This window comes from Dermacentor variabilis, chromosome 4 (assembly GCF_050947875.1).
Source record: "Dermacentor variabilis isolate Ectoservices chromosome 4, ASM5094787v1, whole genome shotgun sequence".
NCBI lineage: Eukaryota > Metazoa > Arthropoda > Arachnida > Ixodida > Ixodidae > Dermacentor > Dermacentor variabilis.
Genome location: NC_134571.1, coordinates 31,096,460 through 31,118,928, shown reverse-complemented (window position 1 = coordinate 31,118,928; position 22,469 = coordinate 31,096,460). Strand labels below are relative to the sequence as shown.

Sequence of the window (22,469 nt, the reverse complement as noted above, 5' to 3'; positions counted from 1 at the left end):
TTGAGGCTTGTTGCGAAGCTTTCATCGATATTGTTAAAAGCGGTAACGGGAAACCTGCGAGCTTCATGTGCAAGTTTCGAATTGCAAGTAGCCAGGTTGAAGCTCGCAGGTTTCCCGTTACCGCTTTTAACTAGCATCGCTGAAAGCCTCGCAACAAGCCTTAAAACAAGCCTTGTCCAACAAGCCTTATCCAACAAGCCTTGTTTGTTCAGGCTGCAACCCTAGAACGTCGGCAAGAGGGAGTACCGCTCGTTACTCGGTAACAAAGGGAGTGGCGCCGCTTCCTGTCGTAGGAAGTTTCTCGCACGTTGTCTGCACGCATCTACCCCAACTCACACGCATAAATGCGCGCACCATGTCGGCACCGTATCAAGAATGCGTGAATGGGCGTACACATCAAGCAATGCGCCGAAGTACGGGTGACGGCGACTACATGCGAATGTTCGAAGCTGAACATTTTGTGACGGTCCACAAAATAAGCCAGTCATCAGCGATAATACGTCGGTGCTACAAGCTATCAGAAAGTGCAGAACATCTGCGTTCCAAGCCCTGCGCACAGGCATAACAGTTGTATCGCAAGTTAGCAAACCCGCGATGAATTAAGCAGAAAATAAACAGTCAGATAGTGACCGCACTGAGGAACATTACTGAACCAGGAACATGACAAGCCACTACTTCAAAGTGTTTGCCAAATAAAGAACACACTGATCCTGATTTAATTAATAAGCGGAAAGCTTTACCAGCTCGGAATGCATTTCTAGCCCCACTTTTAGTACAAATTAAGCACCGTATACGCCGCTCGCGCTGTTTGGGCAAATGGTACATAATGAGCACCGAAAGCGCTAACATGCCTTCTGAAGCTGTGGCTTAAGCTTCGTGTCGTCCACTCTATCAACGTCCAAGATATCCACCTAAACAGAGGTCTTCTGAAACGCATCGGGTCATCGACACGCACATCTATTTTAAACACTTCGGCAGTGGAGATAGCTTAGACAAGCAGTGAATGCATCACCACATTATTAAACATAACGGCGCCCACGAGATCGTAGATAAAAGGGTCTATAGTCGGGTGCTTTATCTACGAATATTATGCACCGTACAGAGCGAGTTAGATGGATTAAGAACAACAACAACAAACGAAGAAGGACGACACTCGTTCGTGAAGGACATTGGTGCCCTATAGTCCTTCGTTGGCGAATCCGTAAAAGCTATAGTGCCGAACATTTAAAGAAGCAACCTTGAGACAATTATGGCCATGCAAGTACTTCATACGACAACAGCGAATAGGGAGAGAGATATACGAAAGAATACAGAAAGAAATGGAGGTAGGCTATAGAACAGAACTTGCTGTTTTCTGCCCTACACTGCCGAATGAGAAAGGGGACGTGGAAAGAATGCCCGATCACAACTATCGACGCAAGGTAACACCAGTCAGTGCTAAAGCCGTTTGTGAAAGTTTGTTGCCCTTAAGAATCATTCGTAACAATGCCTTCATTGCCCTTCGTCGATGGCTGGTGTCATCGGAATTCTGGATGAACAAAAATGAAGCATGAAATGATGAGCACGCATAGACCGTTTTATCTACGAGAAGGAACATAGCCTCGAACCAGGGTGCCGCGCCGCTCTCCTCCTCGCATTGGTATGTGCGGATCGTCCCTTCTCCCAGAGGTAGCTTGGAACGGTAGCTTGGAACGGTGGGAGTTAGTGGGTTTCTAAAGTGGTCTGCTACGATTCCTGCAATGCCAGGTGACTCACGGTCAACGGGCTACCACTGCGACGTATTCGCCTGCAAAGATAACTTTCGGAAGCTAACGCGAATTGCATCTTCCGCCGTGGCGACTACGTGGATTCCGCCGCTACGGTTGCACACAAGCGCCGACTTTGCATTACCAGCATAAACAGAAAAAAACTTGACGCCATCAGCTTCGCCGCGTGTATGTTCAGGAGATTTTGTTTCCAGTGAGTGCACAGCGACGAACTCGGCATCCATGATTATACTGCGGATATGAACGAGAGTATTCGAGTCGATCACGTGCAAATGGACCCAGTCAACTGTTTCTTCGTGTGCACACATTAAAGTTATTCCGTTCAAATGTATTCTAAGATTATCATGCTTGGCAACCAAGATCCTTGTGAATGTTGACCGGGTCGTATTAGGAAAACAGTACGTGCCTACAAAAAAAAAGAATGAAGGTGTATTCTGTTTCTTTTCGCAACCAAGGCAATGCTTACCGTGTGCCGGCCGCGCCTAATTCAGATGGGCTCTTTCGTGCTTCCGTGTGGCAGAGTGGTAGAGTTGAGGCATCGCGCGCTTTACTACTTCAGAAATAAAAGTTGCTTTTACAGGAAGATTTGTTCGTTTTTCAGCTCTCTCTCGAGTTGGCGCGGGGCCTTTGAACAAGCAGTGCACATATTTTTTCAGCGCTTCACGCACGTGCGGTTCATCGTCGCATATTTGAGGCCACTGTCACCTGGTTGCTTTATCGAGTACTTCATGTTACGGCCCTTGCGGTCGAGTTAGTTTCCAGTTCTTTATTTTGCAAAGCTTGTGCCGCGGTGCCAGGTAAACTACGCTTAAAAAGATTGGAACGTGAAAACTTTAGGAGCACGAAAGCTAGCAAAACGCGTTCCCTCGGAGCTTCGCTAGTTGCCTGGATTCGGATGTACGCTGGTGCGGCAGACGGCGTTGCACACGGAGACACCTCTGATAGTTGTCGCTTGGGTCATACCATAACAGAGTTCAAGACAAGACATACAATAATAACATGTTGCACGCATGTTACGTGTCGACAATGTTCAGACTTGAGTCGCCTCCCATTTCGATCGCGGGCAGAGCTGCGGCAGCGCCTATATAGGCCCGTCGCTGTACAATCTGGTGGCTACATCAAAGCTCAAAGCTTAGTAAGGACACGCTAAGAAGCTGCCTGGTCGCAAAAGCATGTTGAGACCTTTCGGGAAAACGCGAGAACGTGTCACTTGTCGCCGACAGCAGGTGCACTGTGGACCCTACTGCGTGACACCGCATAGCAGCATGGCGCCGGACGATAGAGGGCACTATGATCGCAATATGGCGGCGCCCTCAAATCAACGGTCTATAGCAGAGTGCATTATTATGAAACAGAAAAGTTGTCATCCACCCGATGGCCTCCTTGCGGTTTTCTTTGTCGGTTCGTGAGTGCCGTCCGTGAGTACGTTGGCTGACAATTTTTTCCTTTTGCGAACATCCCTCCACATTGTGGGCTTCCTCAGAATTGATTTGCCATTGGGTTATTATGTGCACTCGTTCACTCTTCTTCACAACCTCCATGCCTCTTTCGCTTTATCTCGTTGGATTAATTTGCTTTATAGTGTTTCTTTTCCTTCACTGCCAGCTTCGTTTCTCCCGTTTCACCGGCTTCAGCTCCATTGTTTGTTTTTGATGGCGACGGCCATCTTATCGGCAATTGTTGTAACGACAGCGCAGTGACTCTTTTGTTGTATAGAGGCTTTCGCTCGTCCGCTTCCATGTCCCTCATTGTTCGGCAATGGTTGCGCTATCCCTAATGAAACTATGTACAGGGACACCTAACCTGTCCCCGGGTACATGCAGGGATTCCAGCATTAGGGGATCGTGATACCTTCTTCGCTCATAACGCCCCGTCTCAACTTTCTCCCGACTGGGGTTCGTAACGCCGCGCAAATTGTTTTCCTACGCGGAGATCCTCTCGTGTTTTCTCCTTCTGGCCTCTCAGGCGTACTTCACGAAAGACCCGACGCCCGAAAAACAAAACACTCGCATTGTGGCGCGCATGGAGGGTCTGCATGAAAGCCCACGCAGATGCGCCCGTGCAGCCCGCTAGAGCTAGGCGGCCGCCCACCGGATTACGCAACGTGTTTTGCCTTCCTCAAAGCGCGCGGAGGTAGCGCAGCAAACGGGTGCGCCACGCAAAACTATTGCACAGGCGAACACGCGTGTCGAGAGTAGTTAAAACTTTAGAGAACTTATGAGATTAGGGAGTACTATGCGAGTCTGGTATGAGACGCCTGCTTAGCATGACACGTTCTTTTGTACGTGTTTGCGGAGAAGGTTTGGAAAAGACAAAAAATAATAACGCTACTACTCCGGGGAAAAAACGTTGTTGCGATGGCTTGCTAATTCAAATCGCAGATATTTCTATCCACAGAGTGGGCACGATAGATCTTAAGCCTCTTAAATGCAAAATTTATTGTCGAAGATTTCCCGAAGTCATTGCAAAATGTTATGCCCACAAAGCCCAAACACGATTATGCACCAAGAAAAATTATAATAGTTTGTCCACTTTTATTCTGTTCGTGGGAGTACATTCGTGTACTATTCACTACACGGCAAACTCCAGCACATCAAAAACGCTGGCATGGGCTTTGCATTAGGTTCCCCGGGGTACAATGAGAATGTTAAGGTATTAAACTTAACGTGGCAGTACTGATACTTTGGTTTGTGTAGGATTAAGGCGCGAAAGAAATCCTGTAGTTAGTACAGCTGTTCTACTCTAAACGAACAATAGAAACACAATGTGTTAGTTTGGTACAGATGCATAGCATAACGCCATAGTGCACTAGTACACTCACCACTTACATGCGACCGCCAAGTTGCTCATTTATTCTGTCTCTTCGGGCAGTACAGCGTCCTTTAAAAAAAAGCTTTTTTAAAGTAAACAGGCTACTTATTCCTGAATCCATGAACCTACTATTATATATGGGCTGTTATTGAAAAATAACATTATAAAATATGTTTATCTGCCCGTAAAAGACGACGAATCACGTGTTTCAACGTCTTGAGCGTCATACATTTGAGACAGTCACTCCAAACATGGAGTTGTACATGACAACAGCGCAGGTCATTCCACAGAAGTAGTGGTTACGCGACTCATAGGTCCACTGCAATTGAAAACATAGAAGCTGAACCACAACAAGTGCACAAGGAGGTTTGGGAGCACTGCAAGATCTTTCGAAGCTTACCTGAAGGTAAGGAATGTTTACGGGTGTTCGGTCTCTTTCTTATTTTTTTATCTTCCCTGTTAAACGTGCTAGGTATGGGAGACACACAGTAGCAACTCCAGCTACTGTTTTGCTACCTACAGCACGTTGACGTAAACTCAAAGCTCAGCACACAAGCCCTATACTTATTTTCTTTTACGCTTCACTGCGCTGGCATGCGGCCGCCGCCACAGAGGCTTCTCCTGCGCGTACATTATGGTCAAGAGCTATGGCCGTGGCCACTGCTCCTGAATTTGCCCATAAGTAAAATTTTTCGTGCCAGCGTGCGTACGCCATCATGTAAGCCTTGAGTAAATTCACCGAAGGGTAAAGCGCTTTTGAAAACTGCCTCCTGGATGGCATTGTCGGTGAGTCATCCTAAAGCGTAGTTATTTTTGAAATATATTTTGCGATCTTAAGTTTCCCGCGTGTACGTAAAATACTCATGAAACTGCATGACAATGACGCTTGTAAAGAAAACAAACGCTCCGCTGTGTCTGGCTCCTGGCGTCGTTTGATATCCACTGAATATTTTCGTGCGGTGAGTTACCAACTACAATATGACTATCAAACACTGTCTTTTACTTGAGACAAAGGCTACCCCCTACATGTCCGCGCTTATTAAATCTCCAAAACTGCGCAGCAAGGCCCTCTGCCCTGGTCAGTTTCCTTGTAAAAGTTAAACCAAGAATTTTGCTCGGCGTATTTCGGACTAGAAGTTTCGTCGTAAAACCTTGCATTCTCTCGCGGTAATCTTCTGCTTCACTTCTCTCCGTCCTCAGCATGTGCATGGAGTGAAAGAATAAGACGGAAAAAAAATTAGAGAGAACAGCCACAGCGGTTCTGAAAACTGAAAACTCCGTGGCGTGGTTCGGCCACCAGGAGCGCCTCACCCTTTATGCAAAATCGCCGAGGGCCTAGTTCACGTGTCAGCTCGCATTAAAACGCGCATCTTGAAGCTGGCCGCCCTTTACCCCTTCGTGCGCCGATTTTCCAGCGCTCAGGCCCCATAAGCGCAGCGGTACGAAGGAGCATTCATCTTGTTCCACTTACTCAGCCACGCTTGGCAGCCTCCGATCCGAGCAGCCACTAACGATTATCATCAACGTCAGCTAAGCGTCCGTTGTCTTCCGAGTTGCGCGCTTTTTGCAGGGGCTCAGCTGTAATACGGCGCGTTATTTGAAAGGAGCGCAGCGTTGTTCGAAATTAAAAACGTAGACAGTCCCTTAAAGTATGACTCTCCGAAAGTTGCTTGAAAAGTGAGAAGACGAGGAATCTGAAAACGCGCTCCGACAGCCGAAGGCGCAGTGGAAAGTGCATTTAGAATGAGAGAGGTTGTGCTGTGGGTGCAGGCTGTGTCGTAAGGTTTAGAGAAACGTTCTTTCTCTGTTCGAAGTTCGAAGCCTGGGGCACTGTTATCCAATTTTCTTGCACCGAAGCGTATTTTCTTGTCTACATTTGAGCAGTAAATCAACGGGTACATTGAGCATAAAGAAAGAAAGAAAAAAAGAAAGAAGAAAAGAAGTAGAGACATAGAGAAAGGAAGAAAAAAAGAAAGGCAGAGGGCGTTCATCAGAAAACTATATGGTTGTCTGACCTACTATCGTTATGGGCAAAAGAGGAATAGAGAGGTGAAAGAAATAGCATGGATAGGAGCGCTGAAAACAAAAGGTACGCTGATTGATTTCTGATCCCAGTCGACTTCCAGCGTAAGGCTCAGGGGTATTACATCTCAGCTCATCCCATAATACGAAAACCTTGCATCTTACAGTGCTCCTTTGACCACGCACTTAGGGCCTTAAATACTCTGCTCACATTCCTAAACACTCGTGAATTCCGCGACCTACTTGTTGCACGTTGAATCGCATTATCATGTGATTTTTTTTCTCTCTCTATTTCTTCCCTTCTGTTCCCTAAATTTACCGCTTTCCCCAGCACAGTGTAGCTGGCCGATGCTTACACTGAGTAACTTCCCGACTTTCCCTCCATTTTGAAGGATGTAATAACTGGGTGACAGGGTTGCCCACTTGCTTACAGGTAATATGCCTTGTCATGATTTTAAACATACCACCGATAACCATATTGAATTCGGTCTCTTGTTTTTTCAATACTTTTCTTACGCCTCGCAATCGGTACTTCGAGCGCAGTGACGAGTCCAGAAGAATATCGTCATAGTCACTCTCATTTTTGAAATTTAATTGTTAATTTGATTCAAATGAACATTGGCGCACAAAGACGGCGCCGAGTACTCCTTGGTTCTTTAATATGTGGTACATACAACATACACCTGCAACATACAACATACTATACAACATAGTTGTAACAAAATTACGCTGTCACATACAAGTCAAAATAACAAGACGAGAATACAAAGACGCTGTCAAGCGATAATGTGGACAACGATATTCCATAACAAATAACCTCTCAAGCAATGATGCTAATAACAATAATATCACAATAAAAAAAGAATTATCTTGACAACAGTTGTTTTCTCTGCGTTAATTACGGCCATTAATGCCGCTGTCTACCTGAATAATTTTCGATGCTACTAAAGCGCACTCTCGCAGCGCTCTCGCAGGTTAGCGATGGCATACACGTTGTAGAAGATCACTAGAGCATACTCTCTCTCCCATTCACCGCACTATTAAAACGCTTAAGATATGTTATTCGAACATGTGTGTCATGTCAGTTTCACCGCTTTGATTTGTGGCTGTATTTGTAGTGTGTTCCAGTTAAGTTGAGTCGAGCATTAAAAACAACATAGGCGCTGCGCGTGTCCAATTGTCGCAGTATTGTTCTGAGCCGTATGGAGCACGTCAGGATATCTTTTTTCAGTCCGCCAAGCTGGGTAATTAACAAAGATTGCTTAATTAAGCGTTCAAATATTAATGCTGTCGAAATATGTTCAGCACAAAAGTTGTAGCGCTTGTTCAGAAACATCGGATTACTTCATCTATGCGGAGATAGCTGCCTTGTTTAATTTTTTTTTCCAGCCTTTATATAAAGTGCGCGAAATTTTAAAAAATACCACGTGACTGCCTGCTGACGCGCCGCGCTTTTAGCGCCCTCAAATGTAAGTTCAACGAATCAGCAAAGCTTGCTCCGAACACTGAGATGGATCGAACAGGCTGTCGGTGACCAGAGGAGAAAGAAAGGTGCTGTCCGTGCACCCGTGCCTTCCTTTTGTCTCTCTCTCTCTCTGGCATCAATATCGCTTGCATCAACCATCGAGAGTCCCATTCAGCGGTAGCACGACATGTTTGTGATTAGGTTTGAGCTTGAATGGCGCATAAGCAATTGCGTCCAATTCGCCGGTCTCTTTCGCGCTGTGCGTTCCGGAAACTCGAGCTAAAATTCCATTTCCCGTCCTCCGAGCTTCGATTTTTGGGCGTTTTTATTTGCTATCTCGTTTCAAACAAAACATGTTCATCGTTTACAAATCGAAATAGACCTTATCCTGCCAAGACGTTAAATGGGGAAAAAAGATAAAGTGATCGGAATGCATTGTGCAGCCATTCGTGGAAATTATGATAGTGTCCGGTTAAATTTGAATGCTCACTGGCTTATACGACATATGCAAATGTCCCTTGAAACGACTGTATAACATAGAAAAAAAAGCTATATGCACTATTTTCAGTTTAGAAATTTGTCGGCATTGCCCGCTGGCCTCGCTGGTTGTTCTGTCTTCTTCGTAGTCGCTGCCCTAATTTGATCTCATATGTTTTTTTTTTCTCGACAGGATTTCAACCCTTTCATCGCTGTACTCTTTATCACGGATGTTTTCATCGCTGTCTTAAACGTAAGTGGGTTTCTGGTCTTGTCCAGCAAAAAGTTCACTTATTCTGTTCGATTTACTTTAAACGATTATCTACACTGAAGTAAATGCACCTCACAAAGAAATAAACAACCAGCTGCGGCTTACGGTGTGCGACAACTGTTCGTACAGTAGGATTATACTGGTCTATTTTCTGTCTCTGATAAATCACTCATGGCTGGGATATTGAGCTGCTATAAGATTATTTTCTCAGTTTTACGCCTCGGAAACAAGAAGGAACGTGCCTGCCAATCGCTGAAGGTATTCTGTTATGCCATTTTGATGCTAAGAACATGCTTTATAATATTGTGTGTTGATTGCTGCAGTTTGTTGTGTTGCAGTTGTGTTATACACACCTGAACTATTGTGTGTAACTGAACTCAATGAGCTGAATATTAATTTGCTACACAGCAAGTTAAGCAGTCAAACGTAATTATGCATCTTATTGGATGCCTACACAAAAACACATGCAGCAGCGAGTAATTGTTAAGAGCTCACTGAGTCTTTATCGGTGCATTTATAGCGCCAAACATGGTGCAACGCTAGGAAAATACGTCTCAAGGGTGTTTAGATTATGTCGCTGCTCCCCTGCTCGTTTTTCTTTGTTAGTGTGCGGGCACAATTTTCTGCATGAGACAAGCATCAGAACAAAAGGAAGCAACTTCCAGGAAGCTCCAACAGCATGCGCACTCGGAAAGCCGCGACGATGCGAAACGTGAGATTTTTCTTCCTGTCTACCTGAAATGTTTCTTGTCCGTATATTTTTCGTGTGGTTCAGTCTCTCAGTACGACAGGGACTTTAAAACTCTAACTGTAAGGATAAGGAGAAGGAAAACAAAAGACCAGTCGAATGCATGCGTCGGTTCAGGCTCCCGAATGCACACGGCACTTTCCAGATTTCGTTGCGATGGTCGACAAATGCAGTTCATCCACTTGCCGTCGGAACTGAGTCTGTCTCCTCCACACGGGAAGTCTCTGCTCTTGGATGGAAGCAGCTAAAAGCCGATATTGTTTTCTTTGTTCTCTTGCCCGTTGTGTCAAAAGAAAAAAAAAAGGTATTCAAGAAAGCATCCTCGCCCACGGTGCCTTCTGCTGTGCTGTAGTTTCAACAGCGTACAAGGCACGCTTCTTCCCCTGGTAAAGCGGGGATATCACCTGCGGAATTAAGTTAGAAACTATGCTGGGTTGCCTTTTGCCTACTTACATGCGTTGCGTGTGCGGTTGCAGCCGTTGTCGTTTCTACGCTGGATTTTTCTCCCATACTTTTCTGCAGCGAAGTGGCTCTTATCATTCGAAAGCATTCTGGCAACCACAGATGCGCTTTTTCTTCGTCTATTTTTGGCTTCCGACTTTCTTGCAGATAGGGCACGTCCATCAGCGAGAAATTCAATCGAACGCGGCATTGAAGGCAACGGGGAATTTAAAGACACACCTCGAGCTTGTTAAACGTCTGGAACGGCGGGCTTGGGCAATTTTCAGCTTCAGAGGAGGGCGAACTTCACGCTTTGTCAATATTCTTTTCCGTGTGCGTTTTCTTTATCGCCTTATATTTCATCACAAAAGCGCTTTCATACAATTACCCTTCTATTTTTGGGTGCCTTTAGAGCAAGCTTGTAGGAAAACTTGAAGCGCGTTCAGTTCCATAAGCCCACATTTTATCAGGACGGCGGAGAAGGTGCTGCAGCCACGTTATTTTCTACCCACTCTTTTTGGGGGGAACCAATACATGACTTCTTCTGAGAGCTCAAAAACCCATTCTGAGGAAAGAGAATGTCTGTCGAGTCATTTTTTAGTGAAGCGAAGAAATTGTCTGCACGTGGAGAGATTTCATTGCCTTAGCTAAGGAAAGCCTCGGGTGCATCTCGACATGAGCTGTCAAACTTTTCTTAGCATGGAACTGTAACCATCGTTGACGAATTTTGAAAAATGCCAAAGAAAGCTGCGCTACGTGCAGTGATGTCTACGCAGTGGTTATAACACCGAAAGCATTCCTAGTCGCGACACCGAGCGTACAGGCTTGAGTAACTATAGAAGCCTACCGCCTTTCATTTTCAAGGAACAGTTGCTCCCACAATGTCGGAAGCTTCAAGTAGTGAACCAAAATCCAGCGAGAGTCTGTTATTCGACATAAGGGCCATTTGAACGCTGGTGACGCTTTCCAGTTCCAGCAGAGGCGCTGCTCAGAAGACACGACATACAGGAACGTAAAGGAGATATGCTCGATCTGCACTTTTCCTAAAGTAACACAAGGATCACAGTACGAGCACTGTACGAACATACACTGGACAGCAAGTGGGAGAACGCATGCTTTAATTATACTTAATCATGCGCCCACGTGACAAACACACTTTTGCAGCACATGCGCTCACAGCAGAACAAAAAGAAAGACAGAGAATATTGTTCTACGTGTATAGAAATATTTTTTCTCTGTGCTTCACTCGCAGGTGTACTGCTTGCTGTGCGTGTCCTCTCAGTACCAAGAGTACCGGCATAACCGAGGCAGAACGGTACGCTTTCTTGGAGAGGTAGGCATGCCAAAGCGCGCCGACACAAAGTACGGCCGCGAAGGCGGCCTCTAGCGGCGCCTTAGATGTCAGCTTGCAGCATGAGGAAAAACGGAAACCTTGTCACTTTTAACACTTCTTGGCGAATGCATGCATAAGGCGTTAGAAAGAACGAACACTTATGTAGTCGATGTGTCAAATAAATGAGTTGAACGCTTGTTGAAATGCCTCTGTACAGTGACGCACGCTTTATTGCTCCACGAGCTGTCCTTCCTGAATTGATTGATTGGTTGATTACTTATTTGTTCGAGATAATAATTAACTCAATAAGTTAATTTTGTTACCACAAGCATGTTTATAAACACTTCTGAATTCTGCTCCGTAAATTTTATGTTTCGGTTTTTTGTTTGGGATTAATGGCTTCGCGTAAAATATTGTCTCAGCGGGAACGTTAAATTCCATTCACGCACCCTTGCTTGCAAACGTTTGCTGCAAGGAAACGTGATTTTTAACAAAATCAAGAGCACCGACTGAAGTCTGCACCACCGTGTTTCATTAAGAACGGCTGTATTACCAGTTATAATGACCCATGCCAAAGCAGCTATCAACAGGTGGTGCATGTCGGTTTTGGCTAAGTGCGTACGCTCAGTTTGTCTCGCCGTGCACGAGCCAGTGTACGTGAAAAAAGAAAGCAAATTTGCTACGGCACTCCGCTACAAAAGCAGACGCAAGCTAACTTAACGAATCAAAGGATGGGTCTGGCTGTATAATTCAGTACCGCTCTTACCTTCGCGTCTAAGACTTATCCGGCCATGTAGCCTGGTAAATTAACGGTAGAGAAAAAACTTTGCTTAACGTAACCGAGGACATAGGGATGGGAAGTCTGACTTGAGACGCGTTACGTGGAGCGGACTTCGAGGAATGTGCAGGGCCTACTACGCGGAAAGACTAAAGGGGCTGTCGAGAAACTCCCGGGTTGCAAAATCTCGTTACAGCGGACGCCACCGGCGGACTGTTTAGGTATTCACGGAAATCGAATAAAGCCCAGGGGCCTTATAAGAAATGATGGTATCTTGAAGACGGGGGAAAAAAACGCACAATACAGTATCCATTTAATTATAACGACTTTGCAAAGACAAATCCTTATATATATACTTGGTCTCTTGCATTGTTTTGTTTGTCTTTTTTTATCTCCCCTTTTTGTTCTGGTTCGTTTGTCTGTCACTGCGTTTCTCAAGGTGTCGCTCTCAAACGATATCCAATGGCTGCTCTGCAAGTGCAAAATGCCCGAGAGCGCACATTTGTGGTTAAATTGCAGCTTGCGCAGTCATAGTGCATGCGCTATTTTAGCAGCAAGTGGCTTGAGTGTATTATTAGAAAAAAAACATCATGGCGTCGTTCGTGAACACGCATGATAATCATCATCCTCCAGCAGTTCCCGGACAACACGAAAAGGTCGGCCTGCCGGAAGCATGCAGATGCCGAGGGCAAGTTCTCGCCGACCAAGCCCTCGGTGTTCATCGCCGACGACATGGTCTCCTCGTCGATCACAAAGCTGAGCACCAGTACAACCCGTCGCTCGTCGGGTGAGTCACCGGCGTCGCGTTTCGCTCGCAACAGTTTTCCTTGCGTTCTTTTTTTTTTCTTAACTGATAACTGTGGATAGTTAAGCGCCAGATTTAGGCCCTAATCGTCATTACCCCTGTGCTTAGGTCACCTGCGGCACAAGTACTTATCATTATACTCCATTGTGACTGCTGTTCTGCGCCAGCCCCGCTCGCGCGAAGCTGTAGACTTTGTAACCTTTTATAACCTTGATTCGCCTGTCTTTTCGTTTTTTTTTTTTTTTTGCCTTGACTACGTTCTTTTACTCCAGTGAACCACCTGTCACTGTCCTACGTGTCCCACGGTAGGCCTATATATGCGTCACTTTTTCATTTAGTTTCAGCTAGCGTATTGTCTGCACACTATGTTTATTGTAGCCAATATAAATTTATAAGTTCTTGTCGTCGCATAGGAGTGACAGCTGATCTTCTTGACTAAGAGGTAAGAACAAATGTCAATAAAAGAAACTGCTTATCGAAGCACAATTCATAAACGTATCGTGGGAAGTCGTAGTGGCAGCTACATGTTCTATAGCTTACAATACAAACAAAAGCCTTAATTTCTTTCTTTTAAATATGAAAGATGGAATGGTTCAGCCACATATGGAGCCGGCTGTCGCAAAGTCAAAGGCGTCAAATGTTTGAATACTTCTTCGTTTGATAGTCACAGAGTTCGAGCATAGCTTGCGGCATCCAGTGAAAAATCCGCTACTCTGCTTAATACAGGGCATGGATACAGTGAGTACGTTAAGAATATAGGCACGCGTATGGCACAACGCGGAATACTGCGAGCTTTTTATGGCTCCTACCATATATGTCAAGATTAAGGGAGCCATACAGCACTTATGGCGACTATTCTTTTCTTGCTTTATATTTATCCTCAGCGTGTCAAAGAAGTACGACCAAAACATATGAAAATTAACGCACGCAAATCAAAGTTGTCGCTCACGGAACCTTTTAAATGGAAGCCGATTGAGAGTTACCCTCGACACGAATTTTCGCAGACCTAAGGGCAGCATTGCACTCTTCCATGACGTAGAACTGCGGTGTCCAATAGCAACAGAACATTGATGTCACGTAGTAGAAGTTGGCGCGCCATGGTTGGCGTGCCTGCTCAGCATGTAGATGGTATGATTTCCATGATTAGAACACCTTTCGCGTGGCTGTCGTGATAACTAGGAGATAATCAAAATGTCTGTAAAAACGTAATATCATAGTTACAATTCTTTCGCAGTACTCGCAGCATCTTGCGAAGTGGCGCATTGCACCTTTCATTTTCAACCAATGATCATAGTGCAGCAGATCGACGTCATATCTGCTGCGCGAAGTCAACAAAATTGTCGCATCGCGATGGTGCTGTTGGTGAGGCTCAGCAAGTTTTCTCGGACGCGCTGCATGGTCCCTTAGGCCTACCTGCCTTTCGAGATATACATTCTCACTGCCTCTCTTTTAAACATTGTCGTCACTTCAATAGCGCGATGACTTCATTGTCAGAGAGCAGGCACGTCGTGACCGCTATAGCGCATTCTCAAATCGACGCGATCACCACCGTACATATGATTCTAATCGACTATCACCGACCCTGCTTTCCGCATCTTTGTCTCAAGCGTTTCATCTTTGTCACAAATTTTGCAAAAACGTAGCTGCAACTCACATTCTTTGGCTTGGCTGCGTAAACCATGGTGGCATGAAAGTTAGGGCAGGTTGGTGATATCGATTCATGTCTCACTTTAGCGCCAAACAAGAGTTGCGAAAATGGAGAAAGAATCCACCTGCGATATGCATCGTGTCATTTATCTTAACCAGGGGCGCGATTCGATTCATTTAAATTTTCTTATCTCTTTTCTTTTGAATGCTTGTCATTTGTTGTCCGAGCATGGGTTCTACTATTTGAAGCTCGTTTCATTTTTCTAATAATCTCAATTGGTAGTAAGCACGCGTGCTTATCGCTTGCTCTTTTAACCCCTCCACCGGTGCATTCTTGCGGTATTATTGGAAATGATGACGCAGATAAGGCCGCTCGGATGTCAAACAAAGAAGTCCGCTGCGTCCCCATTCCTTTCTCAAGGACCGACGATCCGAAACAATTTCTCATTCTATCACACACGCTTTCTTTAGCAGAGTGGAAGACCTCACTTACAAGGTGCATCAGACTGCACAGACGAAACCCTTCACTGCAACTCAGACCTCCGCCTGGACTGCACCGACTCGAAGCGTTTTTTCTGTGTCGGTTGTGGTTGGGAGTTGCCTTCACGAAAGCTTACTCAGCACTAACTGGAATGACTGATAGTCCTGCATGTGATGTTAGTGGATGCGAGGAGAACATTGACCACTTATTGTGCCGCTGTCCTCAATTTCAAGCACAAAAGCAATCTTTGTCTAACATATTGAGGAAACTAGACGATCGTCCTCTGAGTGAACAGACAGTTCTAGAGCGCTGTCCCCACGGATCATCGGATCAGAAGGCAGTGAAGGCACTTTTGTGCTCTCTGAGAACGTCTGGTTTGCACTAGCGTCTTTGATTCAATGACTGTCTGTGCACGTCTCTATAACCTCTCTCTCTCTCTCCTTTCTCTCTCTTCTCCTTCTTCCATCCCCCCGCGTAAGGTAGCCAACCAGACTCTTGACTGGTCAACATCCCTGCCTTCTTCATATCCCTCTCTCCCTCTCTCTCTCTCGACCTGTGCTTGACGCTAAATTACTACATGGACCAAAGTCCATCATGTGTCCATGTGTTATACTGTAATATGGTATTACAAGGGTATCGTGATTTTGAAGACCTTACTCGCTGCAAGTGTTATTGGTATATGCGGCGCAAGACAATGTGAACGAAAAATACTGACATAAAATAGTCTGATAATTAGTAATATTCCTTGGCGCTGTTTAGCCACAACGAATTCATGCAGACTATCTCAACTTTCATTGCTTCTATTAGTAGTAAGTCTAAAGCGTTTATCTCGCTCGTACTCGATCTTACTCGTATGTCTACGATGCAAAAAAAATATGAAAGCGACAAGAACTGCCGATTTTACCGAGAGGATCCAGCTTCGCTGTGAGTCGCTGCCTCCGACCTGTTGTGACTTCAGGGTTGAGGACGAGAGACGGACTCTAGCAGCAGACGAAAAAGAAAGGAAAATCTTTATACAATATGTACACATACAGCAGAAAATAGGTGTATGTAGTGGTAAGATCGTACCAGACCGACAGGGCGGCTGGTGTAGAGTCTCCTTGCAATGGGGCGTTTCTGCCCTAAATACCTTTTGCGACTCATCGTCGGCAGGAACGAGGCGGGTAGTTGCTGACGTCACCCGCGGCTCATACTTATTTCATCACGGTAGAATCCTCGGTACCTGCACGCCATCTCACTCCTCAGTTCTATCTATGGAAATGAGGTCGGCAGTTTCGTAAAACTTTGACTTTGTAACTTGTGTAACTTGTGTAACTTGTAACTTTGTAAACTTGTGACTTTGTAAACTATGTCACAAGGGCAACCACTTCAGAAAAACGAGATGTGTGTATGTGGGGGGGGGGGGGGGGGGGAGGGAGTGAAGCGCCCGTTGCTTCGATGATAGGCACGCAGTCTGGCATAACAGACTGCGCAGTTAACCAAACTCTTTTGTTTGCAAGCGCACGGCAACGCTACATATTTCTCTTCTCATTCTTTCTAGTTGTTTTCCTTCTTGTCCTGGTGAAGCGTAACATAGGGCGTAATCCTGGCTACAGAAAGAAACAATAAATGTACTTTTTTATTTAAGCTTCGACACTAATCACGGCTAATCACTATTAGTAATCCAAGCTATAGTGACACTAGCTCAAGCACAAAGTGCAAGCTAGTGACACAAACAGGCATACCATACATGAGGAGAGAGCGCAAGTCGTAGACCGGCTGGGAGAGGGCCTTCGTTCAGCACTGGACATAAATAATTTAGTCTTTGAAGCAATCAGTTACCCAATGCTGGTGGGAAAACTTTCGCGCTACAGTGTTAAGTTGCAATTGTACTTCTACTACGCAGCTATCTTCTCGATAGGTTCCGCTTCGTGAGCGTTAATGATCAACCTACTTTTGTTTATACGGTGCCTAGTGGCATCTCCCAAAGTTTCGTGTTAGGTCCGCTTCTCAGATTTCATAAGTGGTGTTTCCTCAGCAATCCAGAATTCTTTATTTCTCCGTTACACTGACGACATCAAAATATTTAAGGATATAGACGGTATCGAGGACTGCCACGCTCTGCACTCCGACCTTTTCCCATTCCCTCCATAGGGTCAATAAAATGGGCTCACTCCAAATTCATCTAAAACCAAAATTACGTTATATTTGCATAAAACCCATAATATCGCAATCCCTCATCCTGTTTATCGTGTAGTGCTCACCAGAGTTGTTGAAATAAGCAACCTCGCTGTACTTTTTGAGAATATTATAAACTTCTCCGCCCGCATTAAGCGAGTAGCATCACGGGGCCTTCGAACGTTTGGTTCCGTCAGCAAACTTACGGCATATTTCCGTACCCCTCTCCTGTTCCTCAATTTGCGCACATCCATGTCCACCATTACTCGAATACACTGCAGTAGTGTGGAATGGCACAAAAAAAAATTATTATTTGAGCCTGTCCACAAAAATTTCGTGAGTGTATATAAACTTCACTTTCAGACCTCACGTGCCAACAAATTTTCTAGTTTTAATGACTAGCCTACACTTCATATAATAAGAAGCCAACAAACACTGAGACCAAGGACAACATAGGGGAAATTACTTTTGCTTAATAAATGAAATAAAGAAATCATAAATTAATGGAAATGAAAGTGAATGAAAAAACAACTTGCTGCAGGTAGGGAACAATCACACAACCTTCGCATGCGAAGGCTGTGCATAGGTGTATTGTATAGGTGTGTGTAGGTCTGTCATGTAGGTCTGTGTTATGTTGCGACTGGAATGCTTTATAAAGGGTAGGCATATCACTTGGCACCAAAAAAAATATGAAAATCATCAGCGTATACGAATACCTGCACATCACGGTGTGTAGGAATATGACTCAGCAAAATATGGAATAAATGGACGAGAACAAATTTATGGTCATTCCAATTACGTGGATACTGATTATACAGTAACTTTTTCCACGCTGCTTTTCTTCATCTGTATTCGGGTTCACATAAGGACCCCACCAAGGGGAATAAGTACTACCACTTTGGTTCACTGCTTACTGAATCTGGATTTTGCATAACTCAGTCACCTGACACAAATTAACGTGACACAAATTAAATGTTTTTACTTCATCACTTAGTCATCCCTGTTTTTTTTTTTTAATTTGATCGCAAGGAATCTTGAAATTTGCTATAAGTAATATAGTTGCGGACATGCTTATTCACCAAATTAATTTGTCACGCAAATTCAAAAATTATTGGAAGGTGGTCGCTGTTTGTGGCCGAGGTAACAGCAGACCAGGACAAAATGACACAACCCGAACTGGAAAAAGTCAGGTCTAGCACCGAATGCGATTTCCCAGATAAATAGGTTGGGGTTCTCGAATTTACACAATGAAGGTCATTTAGGAAGTCCAATTTACAATCGTTTGCCACATAAATCGGACCGATAGCCTCATGATAAATGGTGAGAATTGAAAATCACCAACTATGATTATATTCTTTCTGCTTGCTGCAACAGCGGCATCAAGTGAACCTGCATTTATAACTCCTGTACGAAAATAACATTGACTATCAAAAACGGGGCGCAACCCGGCAGCATACGTCGATACTAGCACCTTACTTTCTGCAGAGAATAAGTGGCGACTAATCTTAGCTCTATGACAAATTTTAGATGAGATGAAAAATGCTAAACCCCCTCTACGAGAAGGGCGATCCAGACGAAAACTACGATAATTGTTTAAATGACATCTCTTATCTGTAGATAACGATGTTTCTTGCAAATTAGTCAAATGAGGAGAAAGTTCTTCACAAAAGTATAACAAATGAGTGGCTGCAGCAAAAATGGAATGTCAGTTCCACTGCAGCACTCAACATGTTGACGATATACCGGCAGTATTAACTGCGTCTGTGAAATACTAAAGTTTAAGAAATCATCCTTTGACAAATTGTCATTTTTACTCTTTTTAGCCTTTATTTTGTGAAGGATAGTAGTTCTAGGGGAGTAGAGAGAAGCGCAACGTTTGCATGTTCGAGCATACAATCGATGTTTCTCAATGTTTTCTGCACCAGACTCGCAACTGTTACCACCCTGGCGTTCGACATTAGAGGCCGAAGGTTCTGTTTCGTCAGCACTGCGGTGCAAGGTCTCTGCCTATAGTCATTTGTCTATAATTCTCATGAGAAACTGTATGTCAGAAACAACACATGGTCGCGCAGCAACCTGCAAAATTTGTGACATCTCAGCAGTGAAAACTTGCCCAATGGTCCCAGAAAGGTTCGAAAAAAGACTGTCAACAACTTTTGCAATAGCTTTCTCCACAGCAGCTGCCACAACATCACCAAGAGATGCATCCATAAGCTTTTGAGTGACGTGCAGCAGGCTTCAAGCGTACCCCACATGATTTCTCTAATACTATTGCCTGAGCCTCACAACGCGAACATCGCTTCCGTTCTATAACTTGTGAAATTTGAAGCTCTTGGTCTTTCGCAGAGCATTTCGAACAGTCCACAGGGTGGAAACATTCGCACAAGCAGAATCGCTAGGTCTGAGAGGGACACGTCTTTGCATCGTGACATTCTCCACAAATGCGGCACCGAAGCTCTGATCTTTATCACTTAATGTTGTGGCTATTTCGCCAACACTGAACGCATTGCAGTGGGCGGGGAGAAAGTGCTTCAGCCCTGTATATTAGAGGCCATGCCTTGACCTCTGAAGACCTAGTTGTGCCTGCAAAAATGACAATAACCGACTCGGTGGGAACTCTTTGATTCTCAGAAACTCGTGAACATCGGTAGGGAAACAGTGGCAAAAGCCTCGAGCTCCTCAGCTGTTATCTTCTTCTTGTGAACGGCACACTCTGCTTCTCCAAGTATCGATAACATTCTTCACTACAACATTTTTGACCGATACTTTCAGTGTGGGTACATATAGAAGGGGCCACATTGGCATTTCTTACATTGGCCTAATTACTTCATTTAGTTGGCCATGACTCCCTGGCTACAAAGATCACGTACATTGACATTCCTTCTTCCACCACTGCCTTAGTGTTCAATTGTCCAAGCAATAGATCGCGCTTCGCTGGCACTGATGGACAGAGCTCTGTTATCTATGAGGTCGCTAGAAGAGTCGCTCAAGAATTCGTTCCTGGCCCAGTTCTCTTCCCCACTTTTCATAAATGACATTTCTCCAGCAATTCAACACTCTTTCTCTACTACTGCTTCTTCTTCTTCTTCTTCTTCTTCTTCTTCTTCTTCTTCTTCTTCTTCTTCTTCTTCTTCTTCTTCTTCTTCTCCTTCTCCTTCTCTTCTTCTTCTTCTTCTTCTCCTCCTTCTTCTTCTTCTTCTTTTCTTCTTCTTCATCATCATCATCTTTTATGTCCACTGTAAGACAAAAGCCTCTCCCTGCGATCTCCAATTACCCCTGTTTTGCGCCAACCGATTCCGGACTAGCACCTGCGAATTTCCTCATTTCATCGCCCCACCAAGTTCTTCTACCGCCCACGACTGCGCTTCCCTTCTTTTGGCACCCATTCTGTAACCCTAATGGTCCCTAGCTAACCAAACTACACATTACTTGACCTACCCAGCTCTATTTTTTTCTCTTAATGTCAATTAGAATATCGGCTATCCCCGTCTGCTCTCTGATCCATTGTTCCATTGATCCATTGATACATTGTTCGCTCCATCTTAACTTGTTCTCGAGCTCCTCTGTCAACTTCTAAGTTTCGGTCATATTTTTTATACTTGTTATATGCCCTGATTGTGCACCTTCCTTTTCAACAACAATGGTAAGCTTCCAGCCAGGATCTCACATTCGTATGTACTCCAACCTAATTTTATTCTTCTGTAATTTTCCTTCTCATAATCAGATTGACCTGCGAGCAGTTGGCCTAGGTAAACGTACTCCTTCACAGACTCTAGAGGTTGACTGGCGATCCTAAACTCTTGTTGCCTTGTCCGGCTATTCATCATAATCTTTGTATTCTGCGTATTAATCTTCAACCCCCCCTCTTACACTCTGCCTGTCCTCTGCCGTCCTCGACTGTGCTTCCCTTCTCTTGGCACCCATTCTCTAACCCTAAGGGCTCACCGGTTATCTAACTTGCGAATTATATGACCCCCCCCCCCCCAGCTCCATTTTATTTTCTCTTAATGGCTATTAGGATATCGGCTATACCCGTTTGCTCTGTGGTCCGAACCGCTCTCTTTCTGTATTTTAAAGTTATGCCTAGCATTCCTCGTTGCATCGCTCTTTGCGCAGTGTTCATGACTGCACTGACTTGTAAAACGTAATTTTTCACTTACTGGTGCAGAGACAATAAGCTACTGTTAAATGTGTTTCCAAAACTATAATATGAAGTTCTACGCCGAAAAAGCACCATGTGAAATTTTCACACACCCTTTCCGCATGGCCCATTTTTGCCGAAATGGAAGATCTTGATATGTATATTTGACAAAACGCTAAGCTTCTCTTCACGCGCTAAATATGCGAAACAACGCGCCCTTCGCGCTCTTCGCACTCTTTGTCGAATACCACATGACTTCCGCTCCCTTGTTGCCTTTCTGAAGTAGTATTCAATTGTGTGTCTTCTATTAATGCAGTATACCTCTGTAGTTTGGGGCGGAACCTGCAGGTATATTTCTGACCTCATTCAATGTGTTCAGAATAAATTGATATCTATTTTCAAGCACTGCTTCTGCCGTTCCGGCTACCACAGTCCAGTCCTCTCAAATATACGATATCTCAACTCACACTTCTGAAATCAAGCGTATTAAACCGGATATTCTGTTTCTCTATGAGATAATCCATGGCATTATACATTGTCGAAAGCGTCTTGATCATGCGCAATTTTCCTTTCCTAAAGCATATAACAGGTAGCATTTTGCGTTTTCTATGCGGCCTTGTTGCACTAGTGACTGTCCCATGGTTCGGCTACAAAAAACATTAAGTATTAAGCAGCCTGCCCGTACTGACAAATTGCAGAGTTTATTGTCTTTGTTTTGTATATATGTAGATAATTACGTATGATTATTTTCCTATAAGACGCCTTCTATTTTTCTGTTTCCACATTTTTTTCCTCGTTCTCGCGTTTTTCTACCGCATTTGTCATCTCTATAGATTTTGCCCGGCGTATTATTTAAGTGCACAAGTACGAAGGCTCCGTCTTTGTTCCTGGGCACTATATTACCTATTTATTTATTTATTTATTTACTTATTAATTAATTAATTTATTTATTTATTTATTTATTCATTCTTATGATAATGAGTCCTGGATGTAACGCTCGTGCCTGCACTTTCCCTTTTCCTCCCCATCTCAATAGCGGCAGGCGCATTACATTACAAACACGCACCCTGCATTCTTGAGACAGCATTAAATAAGGGAGCTCCATGGCTGCTTTGGCGGGCAATAC

At 44.4% G+C, this 22,469-nt stretch overlaps 1 protein-coding gene across 1 annotated transcript in view; it reads left to right on the top strand.

The window, feature by feature from the left end:
* Nucleotides 1-22,469, top strand: part of LOC142577722 (uncharacterized) — a 252,382-nt gene that overhangs the window by 202,352 nt on the left and 27,561 nt on the right. Inside the window, exons 5-7 of the mRNA XM_075687176.1 lie at nucleotides 8,735-8,794; nucleotides 11,254-11,334; nucleotides 12,746-12,899. Of these exons, the coding sequence (XP_075543291.1) occupies nucleotides 8,735-8,794; nucleotides 11,254-11,334; nucleotides 12,746-12,899 (295 nt within the window). The remainder of the gene's footprint in view (nucleotides 1-8,734; nucleotides 8,795-11,253; nucleotides 11,335-12,745; nucleotides 12,900-22,469) is intronic.